This window comes from Pinus tabuliformis, chromosome 3_2, assembly GCF_031772625.1.
Source record: "Pinus tabuliformis cultivar Carrire ecotype Pingquan chromosome 3_2, CPIR1, whole genome shotgun sequence".
NCBI classification, from domain to species: Eukaryota; Viridiplantae; Streptophyta; class Pinopsida; order Pinales; family Pinaceae; genus Pinus; species Pinus tabuliformis.
In genome coordinates, this window is record NC_142302.1 from 240,408,227 (window position 1) to 240,423,140 (window position 14,914).

Consider the following 14,914-nt stretch of genomic DNA (forward strand, 5'->3'; position numbering starts at 1 on the left):
AGGTATGCATATGCTAGCTACATACCCACACCTCACACAAATAGACTAGCATCTTGTAGCTTATTATGCTAGATAATTAATTAATGGTTAAGCTTGATTAGTGAATAAGCTATGATAGCTTATGGTCAGCCTTAAGTTTGATTAGTGATTACTTAACCCTTAATGTTGACTTATAATTAATAAATTATATTTAACATTATTATTTAATATTTAATTGATTGGATACTTATGAATACATAAGATTGAATGACATGATTTATTATTATTATTATTATTTCTCAGGCATGAGAAGGTTGTTCCTCAAATTAATTCAAGGATAAGGGATAGTGGGAGTGTTACACTAAAAAATGTCACCATGACTACTTAGCAGTTAATATGGCTCAAATCAACAGTCATACTACCCTCTTAGGCAAGCCTTATGCCTCTGCTATCCATCTCAAACTCAAAGAAGAGAGAAAGTCTTGTAAAAAATATGTTTATCTCTGGGGTCGCAGGTTCTCTCAAGCCTTACCTGCGGGGACGCTCACAATGTTCACAAAGTCTGCGTCTTTGGACGCTCTGTATGTCAAAGGACAGGTGCTTCCTTCTGTAAAAGGCAAAATGCGCAAGTTTCATCTTAAAAAAGTTACTTGTGGTTACTTCTAGAACTTTCTAGAGGTCGGTTTGATAAAATGGATGCGCCTCCAGTTGGTTCATGTATCTCCATTAAGGAGGAACTTATCCCATCAATAAGGGAGCTATCCCACCCAAAGAGGGGGATTATCCCATTGATGGTGGACCTGAATAACCTCTTTACAGCACTATAAATAAAGACCTTGGACCAGAAGGAGGGGAGGTTGAAAGCTATAGATTTCTAAGGGTAAATGCTGCAGGAATTAGGACTCCCATTTAGAAGCTTGTGAGGAGAGATTGTCATCTTTACTTGTTCTATTTGGAAGTGGGTGAGCTTTGTCAAAGTAGAGGAAGACTCTTGTGGACCCTGGAAGGAGCTTGCACAACACCAAGGCTCAGGTTGTAATGGTTCCTTTTGATTACCTTTAATGCAAATTGGTCCATTCTTCTCAATAACTTGTTGTTTATGGGTTATTTCATGTACTCCTTGGTCTTTATGTTGAATATGCTTTGTTTTATGTTATAATCAGGTGCTATTTAATTGTTTGACTGTTGGTGATTGCAGGTTTTGGAGAAAAGGAGGAGCTCGTCCAGATCAACAAAGCTTGGACTTCTACAACAGCGTTTGGATAAAGGTAAGAACGAAACACCTTGATTTCTCATATCATAATGTATGTTTAGAGAAGGATAGCTCCATTTTGTTTTGTTTGTCATTAGAATGTCTTAGACTTCTAGGAAGGTCAGTTGTGTCCGCACCCTTGACTGATTCCGTGTGACAAATTGGCGACTCCGCTGGGGATAGTTTCCATTAATGAGAAAAGTCTTTTCCTTTGAATGAACTTTGCTCTGAGAAAATTGGTTTATTTTTCTGGTTTTGGCTCTGTGATTCTGTCTCTGGGTGGGTTAGCTTAGGATTAGTTTTATTTTGGTTTTTCTTGAGTTTTTCAGAAGGACGCACCCTCTGAGTGCTGCACAGTGCGTCCCTGGACGCACTTTTGCTGTGTGCACAGAGCGGGCCCGCACCTGTGCTAACGGGTTGCCTGCGTCCCCTGCCAAAATTTGAGAAAATTCCATTTTTTGCATTTTTTGCTCTTAGATTTTGTTTTTTCTTAGTTTTTACTGCCCAGATCCACTGGTTACCTGCCATAAATCTTCACCTAGGCTTGTTTCCTTGGCATTCCTGCTTTAAGCTTTCATCAATTGGGTGTTTTGAATCTCTTTTTTGAGAAATTCTTGATTTGATTTCCTTTGGTCATTACTTGGAGGTTTCTCTCAGTCCTTTCACAATTTTGCATCTTTTTGCTTCTGTTTTTGCAAAAAAAAATTCCCCCTCATTCGCCGGGGGGGGCTAAATTGTGTATGAGTGTTAATCGCCTTTGAGTGTTTTTATGTTTTGATCTTTGGAACTCTCACCCAATTTTCTCAACTTGCACTTGATTGGTTCTTAGATTACATTAGAATCATCTTGTGTTTGAGAATTCCCTTGCATAGATCACATTTGCATAATTAGAATTCTCATTTTCAGAATATTAATGAAAAATGTGCATAGATTACATTTGCATACTTTTCAAGTGAATTGTGCATAGATTACAATTGCATAGTTTACATTCTGAAAAAATCAATTGTAGATTTAGATCAGCTTTCTTTGATTTGAATTTACACAGAAATAAAATAAAAAAATGGTTTGGAATTGATTTGCATTAGTTCTTCTTGATGAAATTAATGCATTAGAGAATTTGTTATATTTTCTCTTAGTGATCAATTTTTTGCATTGTTGGAAGTGAATGGAAACTCTCTCCTTACTTTAGTTAGGATTCATCTAATTGAAACGATTACATTATCATATTCGATTGCATTCAGTTGAGTCGGGTCATAACACCATTGGTTTCATCTCCATTTATCCATTTGAGTAATAACAGCCTTAATAACACAGCGCTTAATTAAAATTCATCTAGTAATTTTTACATTTCTAGGGCTCTGAAGCACCAACATAGCTTAGGCTAGTGTCTTGGAGTAGGTGAGTACTTAACTCTCCAAGACAGTAAAACCAAACAAGTAGTCGATCTTGTGATAGAATCAAATCCAATTGTTACATTTACACTCTGGGAAAGCTCCTCTTAAAGGAGAAGCACGAGCTCGTGTCCGAACCAGTGAGGGGATCATTCCCCCCTCGTTGGGAACGACGCCAGACAGTACGTATTACAAACGGTAAACCTCGGATTAACCATTGTCGAGGAGCCAGGGGTCACTTATCGGTAAACCTTGGATTACTGTCAAGGAGCCGGTAAGGGGATTGAGCTTGCTACTCTGCCCTTGTGTGCTGTCGGAGTTTAGACTGTTCCCCCAGGTGTACTTGTGGCCGTTGGTAACCTTAGTGACCATAATCTTTAGGATTCTACCCAAGGTGACGGTGGAGGGAAGGTCCCACTGTACCTGGAGCAGACGTCGGCTATACTCACTTGGATTTTCTGGGGGGTTCACTTCACTCGAGACGGTTAAAGTGGAGGAACTTGGTCCAGTCTATTCATTAAGCAGGTTGTCGGCGTAACTGTTCCACCCGCCATTTCTGTACTGAATCCAGCGAGGTTGGGCTTCATCACCAACTAGCGTTTTTGGTCCGGAAGAATATTGTTTGTGTGTGGTTTGACTCCTAGATTTGATAGCGCGTGTTAATTTGTTTGTTTTTACTTTTAGAGACCATAGGTGTAAATTGTGAATTGTTAATTTTAGTTTAAAATTGTTAATAAAATTCACTGAAGTTGAATATAATGGCAAATGTTCCGGAATTTATCAACCTAGGAACCCCTCCTAATGAGAATCCTAGTACTTTTCCTTACTTTGGAAATGTTGGTCCTCCTTATATGGCTACTTTGTCATTACCTGGATTTACAATAGGATTACCGATATGGTTGTTTTCAACTTCGTTGGCCCAAAGTACTCCAATTGTTCCACCTCAACCAGATGCTTCACCTCAACAGAGTTCACCATCTCAACATCACCAACCTTCAGTTGACCCTTTACCTTCTTCGCCTAATTTTTCTTCCTCCATTTCTTCCTCTTCGCCTGGTAAAAGCCTTGATGCTAGTAACCAGGAGGCTAAGAAGAAGAAGAAAGGGAAGAAGAAGAAGAAGAAGAAGAAGAAGAAGCAAGATAAGAAAGAAGTCAACCAACCAACCATGGCTGTAAGTGTTAGTTGTGTTGAGGAAAATTCCGACATGCATCGTAAACCCAAATACCCTTGCAGGCTTTGTAAGGGTGACCACTTCCTTGTTAATTGTCCTAGTATTCCAAAGGTCTTGGAAGTATGGTCAGAAAAATCTCATCAACTTTCCGTTGATCCATCAACCAGTGATAGTCAGGTTCCTGGGAAAAAGGGTAAAGTTAGGTTTCCTTGTAAGTTATGCAAAGGGAGTCATCAAACTCACATTTTCCCTCACATGGATGAAGCCTCAACATTGTTGGAAAACCTCACTGTTCCGCAGCAAGAATTTCCAACTGGTTACCGTAAACTTTCTCCCAACCTGCCGTCATCTGACGGAGTGATTGATTTAAATTCAAGTATACTCAATCACACTCTCCCATTGGAGAGTGAAACTCATGTCACTCAGGTTGATGATCCTTTAGTTGATCAAGTGGTCGATTCAATTTCACATTCGGTCGATCCCACTTTCCATTTAGAGAGTGAACTTTATACCGCTCAGGTTCTTCTTGTTACTTCAGATTCTTCTATGCTGGGGGGCATTTCACCTGTTTCTACAGAACCCCCTCCCAGCACTGAGGTCTTTTCCTTTGATTGGAATAGACTGACAGAACCTCGTCTTCCTTCCTCCATCCCTTTCCAAATCATTGTCAAAGCTGGTGGTAGGGACATACATCGTACTCAGGTAGATGAAGGTGCTTCTGTTAGTATTTTATCCTCAACTGTTTGGAAAGCTTTGGGTTCCCCTCAGCTTGCGCCTATTACGCAGAATCTGAAAGCTTTTAATCGAACCATTAGTGAACCTTTAGGGATCCTTCCTAAGTTTTCTATTACCTTGGAAGGTAAAACTGTCTGTATTGATCTTATGGTAGTTCGAGGTCCCTTGGATTTCAATTTACTCCTTGGGCGAGACTATGTTTATGCAATGAAAGCTGTCATATCGACACTCTTTCGCGTGATGTCTTTCCCTCACAATGGCAGTATTGTGACTATAGACCAGCTTTCATTCCCTAGTCTTGTTTCGACTACCAATAATATGACACCCCTAAATGTTCATGATTCTAAAGTGGTATCTACCCTGCCACGGGTTAATTATGTGGCAACCGGTCCCATGTTTTCAGTTACCGATGTAAGTGAGCCTCTCACTGTTGATTTAGATCCGGTAATTGACATGGAAAACTCTACGGGATTACTTGAACACGATGTTCTTATCCCTTTTGAGTCTCTTGACATGTGTTCCTTTCCGAGAAGTATTCTTCCTTCTGATGAAGACCTCTTGGAAGCCATGATCAAGGTGTGTCCATTGACATGTCTTTCTTCCAGTTGGAAGCCATGATCAGGTACGAGGATAGTTTTTTCTTGTCTCAACCTCGTTAAAAAATGAAACAAGGAGTAACGAGGAAAGTTCATTTTACTGTGTCAACCTCGTTAAAAAATGAATCAGTGTGTACGAGGATAGTTTTTTCCTGTATCAACCTCATTAAAAAAAAAAGAATCAGGCTAGTACGAGGATAGTTTTTTCCTGTATCAACCTCGTTAAAAAATGAAACAGGTTAGTATGAGGATAGTTCTTTTACTGAGTCAACCTCATTAAAAAATGAATCAGCTAGATTTTAGGATATGTAGATAGATTTTAGAAAATAGGGTTTTGAGGATAATTCCTGTTACTAAGTCAACCTCGTTTAAAAATGAATCAGGTATGAGGATAGTTCCTGTTACTGAGTCAACCTCGTTAAAAAATGAATAAGGTATGAGGATAGTTCTTTTCTTGTGTCAACCTCCTTAAAAATGAAACAACTCCCTTTTCAAGTTAAATATTGAAAGTAAACCTTCATTTCATCCAGCTGGTTGAATGCAATGAAGCCTGGGGGGCATGTACCTCGCTTTGCATCATTATACTGGGGGCATGCGAACTTCTTAAGCATAGTTCCTTGTCTTGTGTCAAGCTCGTTAAAAAATGAAACAAGGGTAGGTTAAGTAGGTAGATTGTAGAGAGTAGTCATGAGCATAGTTCCTTGTCTTGTGTCAAACTCATTAAAAAATGAATCAAGGATTTATGAGCATAGTTCCTTGTCTTGTGTCAAATTCGTTAAAAAATGAATCAAGGTTTTTAGAGTAGATTTTTCGTTAGGTAGATTGTCGAGAGTAGTTTTGAGCATAGTTCCTTATCTTGTGTCAAGCTCGTTTAAAAAATGAAACAACTCCCACAAGTCTTTCCAAGGTCTTGAAAGTAAAGCTTCATTCCATCCACCTTATTGAATGCAATGAAGCTTGGGGGGCATGTACCTTGATTTGCATCATTATGCTGGGGGCATGTGAACTTATAACAAGCATAGTTTTTCGTTTCAAGATTGCGTCAACATGAAACCGAATCCGAGCACAGTTCTTTTCCTGTGTCAAGCTCGTTAAAAAATGAAACAAATCCTCCTCTACTTGAGTCGAGAGTTTGACTAGACCTCATAAATGTTAAGTTGAATATTTAGGTTAGTTAGTTTTGCATAATTTTCTTATAGTTTAGGTCGGGTCTTTCAAACGATCTCGTTTATGAACCTTCATTTCATCCGACTGGTTGAATGAAATGAAGCAGGGGGCATGCACTCTAGCAGTTATGCTTAGGGGGCATCAAGCACAGTTTTATCTCTGTTTCAAGCTTGTGTAAAAATGAAAATACTTTGAAGCATAGTTTTTATCTGTTTCAAGCTTTTGTAAAAATGAAACCTATCTCGAGTCAATTTCAGTTATTTTCAAGACTCGTTAAACTCATGAAAATCTCGAGATTATTTTGTTATTTTTCATTCTCGTAAAACAAATGAAAATGCCGAGTTCTTTCCGTCTTTTCCCGCTCGTAAATTAAATTGAAAGTCGGCCATATGAGTACATTTTTATCCCTTTTTCGAACTCGTTAAAACTTACGAAAAAGTGAAACCTCAGAGTCATCTTTTAAGCCCTTTTCTGACTCCTAAAATATGAAAAGATCGCCGAGCGTTTCTTTTACACTCGTTAAAACGGAGTTAAAAGACAGTCCCCTTTTAGCTCTTTTCTGACCGCAAAATCAGGAAAAGATTGCCGGGTTTTTGTCGTTTCAAACTCGATAAGGAAATAAAACGACGTGTCCTTGATCGCTTTTTACTTTTCAGGTCACCGACACTATTATGAAAGTACTCCTTGGTCGCAAGATCAAGCGGTTCCCCCAGGTATTATTTTATACTTTTTCGGGCTTGAGGGACACAAATGTACGAAAAAGTTCAACGTGGAGTCTCCTTTAGTTTTTTTTTTTCAGACTCTCTAAAATTGAAAAACGCCGAGTTTCTCCTATACTGGGCTCGTTAAACTTTTACAGTAGAGGACCTGTTCAATTACAAACAGGAACGAACCACTCCTTCCTAGGGTTCGAATTTAAACTAGGTTGGACTCGTCCGAAGGATGAGCTTACAATCAAGCATATGTTATCCTCCTCAAGCTTGTTAAAAATAAAGAGGTACTTGCCAGAAATGGTGGGGGAAAAGAGAGAAGAATGAACCTATTTGTCACCTTTTGTCTCAAAAGAAACTTTATTACCACTCTTGAACACGACACTTTTCATTCACCTGGGTTGGAAAATCTTTTACCTCACAGTTGACCAAACCACTTTGAAAGTCTTTAGCCGGGTTTCGTGATTCACTTTGAGTTATTCGTCACCAAGCCATCTGTCGTGTCGTTATGTGTTCAAGAGGTCTGCGAGCAAAACTTTCATCTGCAAAATACTTGTCATCCATTTGACCATCCCTGAGTCAGTCCTCACAGCAACATTTCTTCAACTTGAACAATGATTTCGTGTTGTGGGCTCGCCTGCAACGGGTCGCTTTCTATCGACATCGGCACATTATCTAGAAAGATGACTTAGGAATCGACAGTACCTTGAAGTCTGCATGCATCAATGGCAGGTTTCTCGCCTTTGACGTCAGTTTACATCATTGACTTTCGATCAAAGGATTCCGTGAAGTGTTCGACATCAAAACATCTATTCACATTTCACGGGTTGTGCTTGGTACTTTGAGAACCATTGACATCACTGGTGGTCTCTCTCACGCTTGTTAACAGTTTACATCATCGACTGGTAATCAAGTGGTTTCTACCATGTTCGACATCAAATCATTTAATCACATGGCTAGAATCGTACCAATTCGGGAGATAGAAGTAAAGACCCTGGATCTAGTTTCTACCATCCAGGCTGCGAGGAGTTTTGTATTCATTATCTATGTAGACTAATCATAAACAGATGGCTGCGTCCATACTGTGTCTACAAAAGTCTATAAAAATGATGTATTGCATGATCATTCCTGTATCAGAATAGTTAGTCCATTAGTTAAAGTTTTGAATCTGAGTATGGGAATGCCTACCTCAGGGATGATATAATCTTATACATGTATTCTGTGTTGAAAATTGCAGGTTCCAACCAGGTCATCCACAAGACAATCCTTGAAATGATAAAGCACTTCACCCTTCCTAGAATTACAAACCCTAATCTATTCCAGGCTTCGCACTTTAGGGGGCAATCTGTTACACTAAAAAATGTCACCATGACTACTTAACAGTTAATATGGCTCAAATCAACAGTCATACTACCCTCTTAGGCAAGCCTTATGCCTCTGCTATCCATCTCAAACTCAAAGAAGAGAGAAAGTCTTGTAAAAAATATGTTTATCTCTGGGGTCGCAGGTTCTCTCAAGCCTTACCTGCGGGGACGCTCACAATGTTCACAAAGTCTGCGTCTTTGGACGCTCTGTATGTCAAAGGACAGGTGCGTCCTTCTGTAAAAGGCAAAATGCGCAAGTTTCATCTTAAAAAAGCTACTTGTGGTTACTTCTAGAACTTTCTAGAGGTCGGTTTGATAAAATGGATGCGCCTCCAGTTGGTTCATGTATCTCTATTAAGGAGGAACTTATCCCATCAATAAGGGAGCTATCCCACCCAAAGAGGGGGATTATCCCATTGATGGTGGACCTGAATAACCTCTTTACAGCACTATAAATAAAGACCTTGGACCAGAAGGAGGGGAGGTTGAAAGCTATAGATTTCTAAGGGTAAATGCTGCAGGAATTAGGACTCCCATTTAGAAGCTTGTGAGGAGAGATTGTCATCTTTACTTGTTCTATTTGGAAGTGGGTGAGCTTTGTCAAAGTAGAGGAAGACTCTTGTGGACCCTGGAAGGAGCTTGCACAACACCAAGGCTCAGGTTGTAATGGTTCCTTTTGATTACCTTTAATGCAAATTGGTCCATTCTTCTCAATAACTTGTTGTTTATGGGTTATTTCATGTACTCCTTGGTCTATATGTTGAATATGCTTTGTTTTATGTTATAATCAGGTGCTATTTAATTGTTTGACTGTTGGTGATTGCAGGTTTTGGAGAAAAGGAGGAGCTCGTCCAGATCAACAAAGCTTGGACTTCTACAACAGCGTTTGGATAAAGGTAAGAACGAAACACCTTGATTTCTCATATCATAATGTATGTTTAGAGAAGGATAGCTCCATTTTGTTTTGTTTGTCATTAGAATGTCTTAGACTTCTAGGAAGGTCAGTTGTGTCCGCACCCTTGACTGATTCCGTGTGACAGGGAGGGGCTAGAGGAGAGGCATGGGGGGAGGGTTATAAAATAAATGAAGTGGGTGATAATTATTAGGGTGAGTGGAATTTATTTTGAGGGGAGGCATAAGTGCGTAGGAAATGGGGAGGTTAAGGGGGATTATCTTTTTTCGTTTTGATTTTGGGTCATGCACAAGGAAGGGGAAGAGGGGACTGAAGAGAAGGGAGAAAAGAAGGGAGGAAACTAGAAGAGGGAGAACTTCGACTTGGATGGTGGAGTTTGTAGTTGGGAGGGTGTTAGAATAGTTTAGACACATTGCAACTATGGTTGGACTTGGGATCAGAGGGCTAGGAAACTTGTGGAGGTTCCTTGGGCTAGGAAGTTAAATAAACTACCTAGTTTGTAGGGTGGCATATTCACTCACAGAACCATCGTACCATGCACTCTTCTTATTGTTATTTGAATTATGTAAATTATTGTAAATCAATTATGTTATATATTTTTTATATGTTATTGTAAAAAAAATGAAAGAAAGTTATTATGTTGAAATGTGTTATTTTTTATGCTATGAAATTATGTGGAAAAATGTTGAAAGGACCCTAGATGGGTCCTTACATAGTCAAGTGGTTCCAAAGGTGTTAGGAGGAGCACCGCTTAAAGGCAACAAACACAATCCAACCAATTATTTATCTTGTTATCTATCAAAATTAATTGAAATTTTTCATGAATTAAATTGTATACATTTATAATAAATATTTATTATATTTAAAATTATTTACAATTTATTTTATTTTATTTTAAAACTACTTTATATAATTGATTTTTATTTTAGAAGTTTAAAAATACATATTATATTTAAAAATATGGGGTGTACTATGCTTGGTGTGAAGGTTACACGAAGTTGTGGACTAGGCTCTGTGCCATCTTGGGTTATTTTGACAGCTTAGATACCCCTAAGTTGTGGTTTCTCAAGCCACAAGTCAAACCTAACTCAAACAACTTCACAAAAAAAAATATTTTGGTTTTCCTTCATAAATATTATAATCTATTTAAAGTTCTTATTCATAATTACTATAGGTATGCCATGTAATGTACAAAATATTTTATAATGAGTAATGCACAACATTGCTTTGGAATTTTATTTTATTTGATTTTTATTTCTATTTTTAGTTTTAGTTTAGAAGTTAGTGTTTGTTTTTGTTTTTTATTTTCTTTCAAATAATTATATTTTATTTTATTTAAAATTTTATAATTAATTATTTCTTAATATTGTAAATATAATTCTAATTTTATTTATTAAAAATTTAAGTAATTATTTATTTTAATTTTATTTATTAATAATTTAAAAAATTATTTATTTGTTCAAAGCTTATTGAATAAATGGTGATCTGAAAAATACACTCCTAAATAGTCACTCCTGCCCTATTCAAATATCATTGCCCTATTCAAATATCATTCTTGAACATGACCATAATATAGCTTCATAATTCCCGAAATTACAATTTCATTTATTTATTTTTAAAAAATAACTTATACTAATTAAATATAAAATTTTACTTTATTTCCAACCTACCAATCTCCATCACTTTATTTCTAAACTTCAATCTTCATCATAGTTAAACGTCGTTTTCGACCCGTCTCTAACCCACCATCTCTAACATAGTTCAACATAGTTTCCCACCCACCATATCTAATATTATTCAAACCTTGTGATTATATTCCATTCAAAAAGTTCAAGTGTGTAAACCCCTGTCTTTGAGATAATCCAACCCTAAAATTATATCATATTCAACATTCGATAAGTTGTGAGGTATGGAATTTGGCAATTATACCTCCTAAAAGTTCATTTTACGTGAATTAGTTTTTAAATGATATTTTGTCTTGCAATTACTTCAGTGCGAAATAAATGAGAAACATAAGTTCCCAACAGTGTTTTTTTCAAAACTTGTTTGAAAAATAGCACAGTTGCTGAATTCTGCTAACTAAAATTTATCAGCTGATCAGGATGGTCTTGATTTCTGTGGCTTTAATGTCTACTGCCCCCCCTCCACTTTTTGGTTGTCCCCCATCGATTTCCACTCCTTCCTCTGGATCCAGATTATTCTTGTTCTGTATACTTGTTTTCTTTCTATATATGCAGTACACTATTAGCTGAGCCAATGCCAAGGGAAAACCGATCACATTTGGAGTCTACAATCACAGCCACCACATGAAATATAAGATTTGATTTTGAAAGAGATAATACAATAGTAGCTGACGTTGCAGGATAATACAATACAAATTGGTTATTAACTTATTACCGCAAGGACGATATCTTGGCCCAGAGCAGCATAGGTCATCCACACACTGCAGTTGATAAAAGCAAAAAATGACAAGTAGAAAGGCATGAACTCCACACTTTTTGTCTGGATCACCACTTTCTGCATGGAATCATTATAGTTATTTAATTAAATTCACGTGTTTTATTTGCTTCAAGTTTTTAATTTAGTGAAGAATCTGCAATTCACATAAAGATATCCAAGAATCTGCCATAGACATAAAGATATTCAGAATCTGCAATCCAAATTAAAAATAAAAATATTCAAGAATCTGCCATCGACATAAAGATATTCAAAATCTGCAATCTATAACAATGCATTTAATGAAATGTATTATACAAAATATGTTCAACAACATTAATATATTACTTACTCACCATAGCAACAAATGGAGCACCATACAAAGCAACAGAGGACAGTATTCCCACGATTCCTACCATGAACTTGCGACTCTTATGGTCATGAAGAGCAAAGAAAGATATTGCTGCCATTACACCGAACAACACCAGGACACACACAACCATGCTTGCCACCTTTTGCTGAAATCATGAATAAACACTATTTTAAATGAATGAGACTTGCACAAGAGGTTGAGGTAAGTTGGTGATATGTAATGTTAAAGAATATAAAAAATAATCAAAAGAGAAATTCACTCTGATTGGAATATAACTAAAAAAATGTTACAAAATCTGAGTAGTAGCAAATAAAAAACTCTCTTCTAAAATATACCTTCAACTTGGGTACAGCATAAACAATGTAAGTGCAAATGGCGAAACACTCTGGAACAATTCCGACGCCGTTAACAGTGGAGACCAGGAAGTTCTCCCAACCATTACTAACAACAGGGAATCCATACCACGTATAGGTTAAACAGTTGAAGAGAGCAATTATGTATGGGGTGCACGAGTACTGCCCCACTGACTTCTCTTTTATCACTTTAATGAATGTAAGTCTGCATGGATGAAATAAATAATTCCAGCATTTCAGAAAGCCATTGATGGCTGAAAATATATATATGGCTGAAAATAATATCGTAATGCTAATTGAAGTAACCTGTAGGCAAGATAATCAATATATAATCACTTACACAGGTGTTCCATACAGAAGTAGAGAGGTAGCGTTTCCTGCAACATACATATATTTTGAGATGTTCATATTTATTCAGTGAAAACAAACATGGCTTTCTGTTTGCTTTATTACTAAGGAAACACAGAGCAGGGTGAAACAAATACCAAGGAGTCCAACAGCCAGCCTTATATGATCCTTCTCCATCCTGTTCTTCCTCCCAATGGAATTGACTAAGAGAAAAGTAAAGTAAATTTTCTGGACCTCCTGGCTTGGCAGACAAAATGAAACTTTACAGATTGGCTCATCCAGGAGGTCCTGAAATTTTGGGTTGAATGAATCCAGAAAAGGAGCCCTCTCATTTTATAGCAAATGGAAGATGAAGGAAAATGAAGTTGCTGTTGGAGAGATGGTCTGCAAATTCCAAGATATTTTTCTTGATGGAGATCACGTGTGCAAGAATCCACTCCAGCTAGAATCCAACTCAGCGCCAACTGTCATCCAAATGGCACTCAAGAAAATAAATTTTCTCGATCATTTTTTCTCAAAAATTCAGCTGTATACCTATTTGATTGGTGAGTGAAAGAGGATTATTTTACTCCATCCAAACCTTTTGGGGAAGGTTTCAACTGCTGAGACGTCCAGGTATGATCATGTTTACGCGTAGAAGAAAGATGAAGGTTTCAACTGCTGGGTATGATCATGTTTACGCGTAGAAGAAAGATAAAGATATTTTTTTCTCTATTCAAATCATGTTCGGCAAGAAATCTACAACAATTCCATTATGGTACTGCTCCAATTATAATATTTATATATTGAAGTGTACAATCAAATTACATCTTGTACCGGCTCCAATTATATTTAATATTTTTAACAGTAAAACCAAGTCACATCAAAGTTCAAATGTGTTGGTGTAGACTAATGGTAATGGGAAGAGAGAGAGGCAGCTAATACCTATACGTGAAAGGGTATGAAACCAACCATTTACTTAATACGTGGTGAACCGAAATGATCGTCAAAAAAACTTTGGTATTTCGAAATTTGAGCCAACCCACTTCCTTAAAAAAATCAATTTTAATGGCATCCAATTTGATTTTCTCAATCAATTTAGTTTAGTAAAATTCCATATCTGAAATAATATTATAATCCACAATGTGTTTTCTCATCCCTAAGAAGTTTAACAAAACTTTATTCATTTCTTAACTTAAAAAAAATTAAATGTGCAACCATTATTCAAGTTCCTCTCAATAAATCAAAAATATATTTTTTCTAACATTTTAATAATAATTTTGTAATAAATTATTAAGTTGGTGGCATAAGATTTGAATTATAGATAGCTCTTTAAGGTTTTGATTGAGGTTAAGTTATGGTGGTTTATCAGGGGAGGGTAGTTTCTTGCTTTTTGCTTCAGTAATGTGGTGATTGAAACCATGCATGATTGTATTTAGTATTTGAAGTTATATGTGAAGATTTTTTTTGGATATTTGAAATTAATTTTTGAATAAATTACATTAGTAGATTTAAGTCTACGTGTTTCAAACCAACCACTGTAGTTTATTAAGAGGGGTAGGGAATCTTAGAGCATAAAAAAGCAATATGAAGGAATTCAAACAATCTAATCCTTAGAAGGAACTCCCACGATGCATTGGCAAATGCATTCCAAGGCAACCACAACTCCCAAATCCAAAATAGCTTCCACAAAAGTAAGCTAATACATACAATATGTGCAAATCATGTGATCATCGGAATATTCATGGGCATCTCGACGAGCATTGATTTGGTGAATAAAAACATACTAGAAGAAAAACAGACATGTTGGTCTAAAACTAAGCTTCAAAGGATTTTTTACAAAGGACCAAGAGTGTGTTTTTGAAAAGTGACCATACTTCTTCAACTGCACCAGACTCAACCTCCACATCTCGATGATGAAATTTACTCTCAAGAAGGAGGGCTTCACAACGGCTCTTGTATGGATGGTTTATATTCAATGCCCCACGATCGAAATCTTGGAAGGGACTCACAATACCTTGGGATCCTTTATCGAGATCTTAAGAGTAGTTAGGCACGCTCTATATACCTCTTATTCACACATTTGTGTCAATTTGAATGTCTCCAAGCCCTTTTTGGACTTCCACTATTGAAGTCTTAGAGATTC

The 14,914-nt window shown here is 36.9% G+C and overlaps 1 protein-coding gene across 1 annotated transcript; it reads right to left on the minus strand.

Moving 5' to 3' along the window:
* Window positions 1-11,156: 11,156 nt before the first annotated feature.
* Window positions 11,157-13,079, minus strand: LOC149180583 (bidirectional sugar transporter SWEET3b-like). Its single transcript, XM_089418199.1, has 6 exons — window positions 12,927-13,079; window positions 12,782-12,818; window positions 12,424-12,646; window positions 12,072-12,233; window positions 11,677-11,796; window positions 11,157-11,566 (listed from the first exon to the last, which is right to left on the minus strand). Exons 1-6 carry the CDS (start codon window positions 12,964-12,966, stop codon window positions 11,369-11,371), a joined length of 780 nt encoding a protein of 259 aa, XP_089274325.1. The 5' UTR covers window positions 12,967-13,079; the 3' UTR covers window positions 11,157-11,368.
* Between the last annotated feature and the right edge of the window lie 1,835 nt (window positions 13,080-14,914).